We start from the raw sequence: 3,731 nt of genomic DNA on the forward strand, positions 1-3,731 counted from the left end.
AAGCCAATGACCGAAAAATCATGTGGATAATTTACCATTGATCTAGCTTTGTACAATATTAAGTGGTTCCTAGGTTCTATAAGAGAAAATTTTTCTCTTCCTAGCATAGCATTGACCCCCATCTTGATCTTTACTTTCAGGGTGGAACAAATGCTGCTGGTTTGACACTAGTTGGATTATCTTATAAAAAATAAAATAAAATAAAAGGTCAATCCATAATCCCATAACATGAGGCACTTTGAACTTAAACTGCAGTCATCGAAAGTTTTGATTCTTCTTGTCTAGTGGAATGCCATCATCTTGATCATGGGATAAAACAAAATCAGGCACCTCTTCAATATCCTTTGCAGGCTGATGTACAATGTAAGGAAGATGATTACTATAAGGTAAAAAAAATGAATCTGGAACTTTTAAGGACAAGTGGAAAAGCTTAACAACCTGCCATCGTTGCAACAGATGCCAAAATATAAAATCAATGATCATAACCAAGCAAAAAAGCTTTCCTGCCCAAGCTCCACATGAGAGGTATCTATGACGATTTAAGAAGAAGAAAAATGAACCAAAAATCAAGTGATTAGCAAATCTTGAATATCCCATAACATATTTCTGCAATCTCAAAATCAAAATGAATGCACACCGTGACAATCGTTTTAAGAGACTTTGCTTGGAGCATTTCAAAGCACGATCATAAACAATCTCTGTTCGTTTTGCGACATCATGCCAATTGTAAAGTTCCTTCATCTAGATAAGGATAAATAAATGAAATAAATAAATAAAAATAAGCACATTTAATCACTATGCGAATAGTAATTGACCACCACAGTTTAAAGAGTACACTCACACGATTGTGCATTTCTTCTGGGTCAATGTTGGGAAGTATTGATATTGCCTTTTCTATTGCTTGAACCATGTCACTAGGATCTGGTTTTGCAAGTACAACCATGTCATCTGGTAGAACCTATGTACAGAAATGGTGTTAGCTAAGCCAAAATGGATGCAATGATTCCAATAATTTTACCTTAAGAGAAGTAACTTACTCAAGATGAAAACATGCAATCAAAGATTTCAAAGTTATACCTCTGGGACACCTCCTACTCGTGTGCTGACTGTTAATAACCCACAACTAGCAGCCTCTAAGATGGCTATGCAAAAAGCTTCTGTTAATGAACTGCCAGAAGGGTGAAAGATTGCATTAGGGAGAGGAAAAACAAAAAGGGGCTTAAAAAGGCAAAGCGGTTTGAATGTCATAGGATAAGTTTATGTTGATACAATTCATTCAAATCTATATAAAACTGAAGGTGTGATGCTTGTAGCTGGGTACGATTGGCTCACAAGAGCAAAATTATAATTGACACCGACAAGGAATAGATAAAGTATCCATAAAGTCTGAGTAAGTAACGTGTAATACCAACTGAAACTAAACTCTTCAGTGGCCTATTACATAAACAATACTAATTTACTCATGTTCCATTTCTATTCATAGTAGTTGCTCTCTTAGAAGTGTTGCTATTCAGCTCAGCCTAAGAGAAAACTGGCACTCTATTTCTAACTATTGCAATATCTCTATGAATGGTAGGTAAAGCTAAAATAAACTACCAGAGACCAAAAATGTAAAGTTTTCACATAAACCAGTTTTGCGACAATACAACACCTATTCTCCAAATAACTAACAGTTAAAACGAAAGAAGAAATTGATGGATACCTGTTTAAGAATATATGGCCAGTAATAAGAACAGATCGTACTTGAGAGTGTTGAACAGCACCTAGCATTTCGACTCGATCTTGTAGAGAATGTTTTTCCCTCATCTCTTCCAACCGCACTCGTTTAGGTCCATCTCCTCCAACAATGAAACGAACCTTACCAGATATATCTGAATGAGATGATTGCTAATTAACTATGCCTATAATTACTTCCAATTATGTCATGCTCCAACGCAGAGAGAGAGAGAGAGAGAGAGAGAGAGAGACAGAGAGAGAGAGAGAGACAGAGAGACAGAGAGACAGAGAGAGAGACAGAGAGAGACAGAGACTTAGCTGTGGTAAAGCCTTGAAGTGCAAAAAAGCTTTTAGGTGTAATGCTATTACTACGATTTCAAGCCATTAGAGAAATATTGACATATGCGCTGAATGTCCTTGTTGATATGAAAATTTATTTCATAGAATACATATATGAGAAATTCATTAATTATAATCTTAAAATAACTCACATTGGGATATAAACGGCATACTTCTGGAATCACTTCAACAAGCAGATCTGCACCTTTCCGGTAAACCAACCTACTTATAACAACAATAACAATCTCATGACGACTCAGTCGTGTTGGTGCAGGCTTGAACATAGCTGTGTCAACAGCATTAGGTATTACAAACACCTTTTCTGGTGGCAAACCTGACCGTAGCACAGTGTTCTCCTTGCTTGTATGAGAAACACAAATGGCCTGACTCACTTCCGCTAAAGTAAACTGCAGGACCTTGTTCATGTGTATGCTTCCCGCATCAGCGAAACCATAGAGTGAATGATCTGTAAACACAACCTTATAACCCATTGTGCGTGCGTGCATCAAAGCCTCATGGCAGAGAGTGGAGAAGGCTTGATGCCCATGTACCAACGATATATTCTCTCGAATAAGGATAGTCCTCACAATTGGAAGAGTGCCGTAAAATGTTGGAAACGTATTCTGCATAAGAAACGGCCGCCATGGTACATAATACACTTTCAGGCCGCCAGTCATATATCTCACTCCAGAACGATTCTGGTATGCATGAGTCATTACCACCACCTAAGCAATCAAACACGATAGTTCATCTACTCAAAAACTAAGAAACAAACGAAATACGCAACTAAAGATTCTCTATTATGTGTTTATCAAAAAGACTTCGAAACTGAGATGTTCCAACATTAGTAAAAACACAGCGTCACAACACCACCATTCAAGACATAACCAATGATAACCATGTCATGCTGTCTAAAACCCAATCAACACATACACAAAGCCTCAGCATTCATGTGATTAGTTGAAAATCATTAAAGCAAATAAACCCTCAATTCACTTTGAGCTTTTGTTTTCAGTCACATTAAACAACTAAAGATACAAGTGTGCACACAAAGAACCCAGAAAGCTTAAGAGAGTGTGGTGTCTAACCTTGTGACCAAGCTTGAGAAGGCATTGTGAAAGATAGTATATGTGATTCTCCACACCACCAAAGTTGGGGTAGAAAAAATCAGAAACCATCAAAATTCTATGCCTTTTCCTCTCCCCCATTTCTGTATTTTCAATTGGGTCCGCGATCAGTTCAATAAAAATCCTATCTTTATGAGCAAAAGGCACTAGCTTTTTCGATTATGAGCTATGAATCAACAAAAACTCGAAATGGGTCGAAACCGAATGAGATATATAACAATCTACACTGCAAAAGAATCGAACTTGAAGTATGTAGCAATCTGAGCTCTTGAATTTGATACCAAAACTGGAATCTTGAGAAAAGATAAGTTATGATTTACCTGAAATTTCAGAGAGGATTGATCGGATCGGAGGCTTCGGGTGATTTAAGATATCGCATATCGAATTTTCTCCAATCAATTTTACATTTTAAAGGTAAATTAACTCACCCCAGAAAGCCATTTTTGTTCGGTAAAGAAAAGAGTTTGAGCTCGATCAGAAGTGGGTTGTGAAAACACAGAGAGAGAGAGAGAGAGAGAGAGAGAGAGAGAGAGAGAGAGAGAGAGAGAG

At 37.3% G+C, this 3,731-nt stretch overlaps 1 protein-coding gene across 1 annotated transcript; it reads right to left on the reverse strand.

Moving 5' to 3' along the window:
- Positions 1–3,729, reverse strand: LOC101308555 (phosphatidylinositol N-acetylglucosaminyltransferase subunit A-like). Its single transcript, XM_004294956.1, has 9 exons — positions 3,503–3,729; positions 3,144–3,403; positions 2,208–2,780; positions 1,703–1,857; positions 1,078–1,168; positions 842–958; positions 638–741; positions 439–529; positions 1–351 (listed from the first exon to the last, which is right to left on the reverse strand). The coding sequence occupies exons 2-9, from the start codon at positions 3,261–3,263 to the stop codon at positions 256–258; spliced, it is 1,347 nt and encodes a 448-aa protein (XP_004295004.1). The 5' UTR covers positions 3,264–3,403; positions 3,503–3,729; the 3' UTR covers positions 1–255.
- Between the last annotated feature and the right edge of the window lie 2 nt (positions 3,730–3,731).

Source organism: Fragaria vesca, linkage group LG3 (genome assembly GCF_000184155.1).
Source record: "Fragaria vesca subsp. vesca linkage group LG3, FraVesHawaii_1.0, whole genome shotgun sequence".
Classification (NCBI taxonomy): Eukaryota; Viridiplantae; Streptophyta; class Magnoliopsida; order Rosales; family Rosaceae; genus Fragaria; species Fragaria vesca.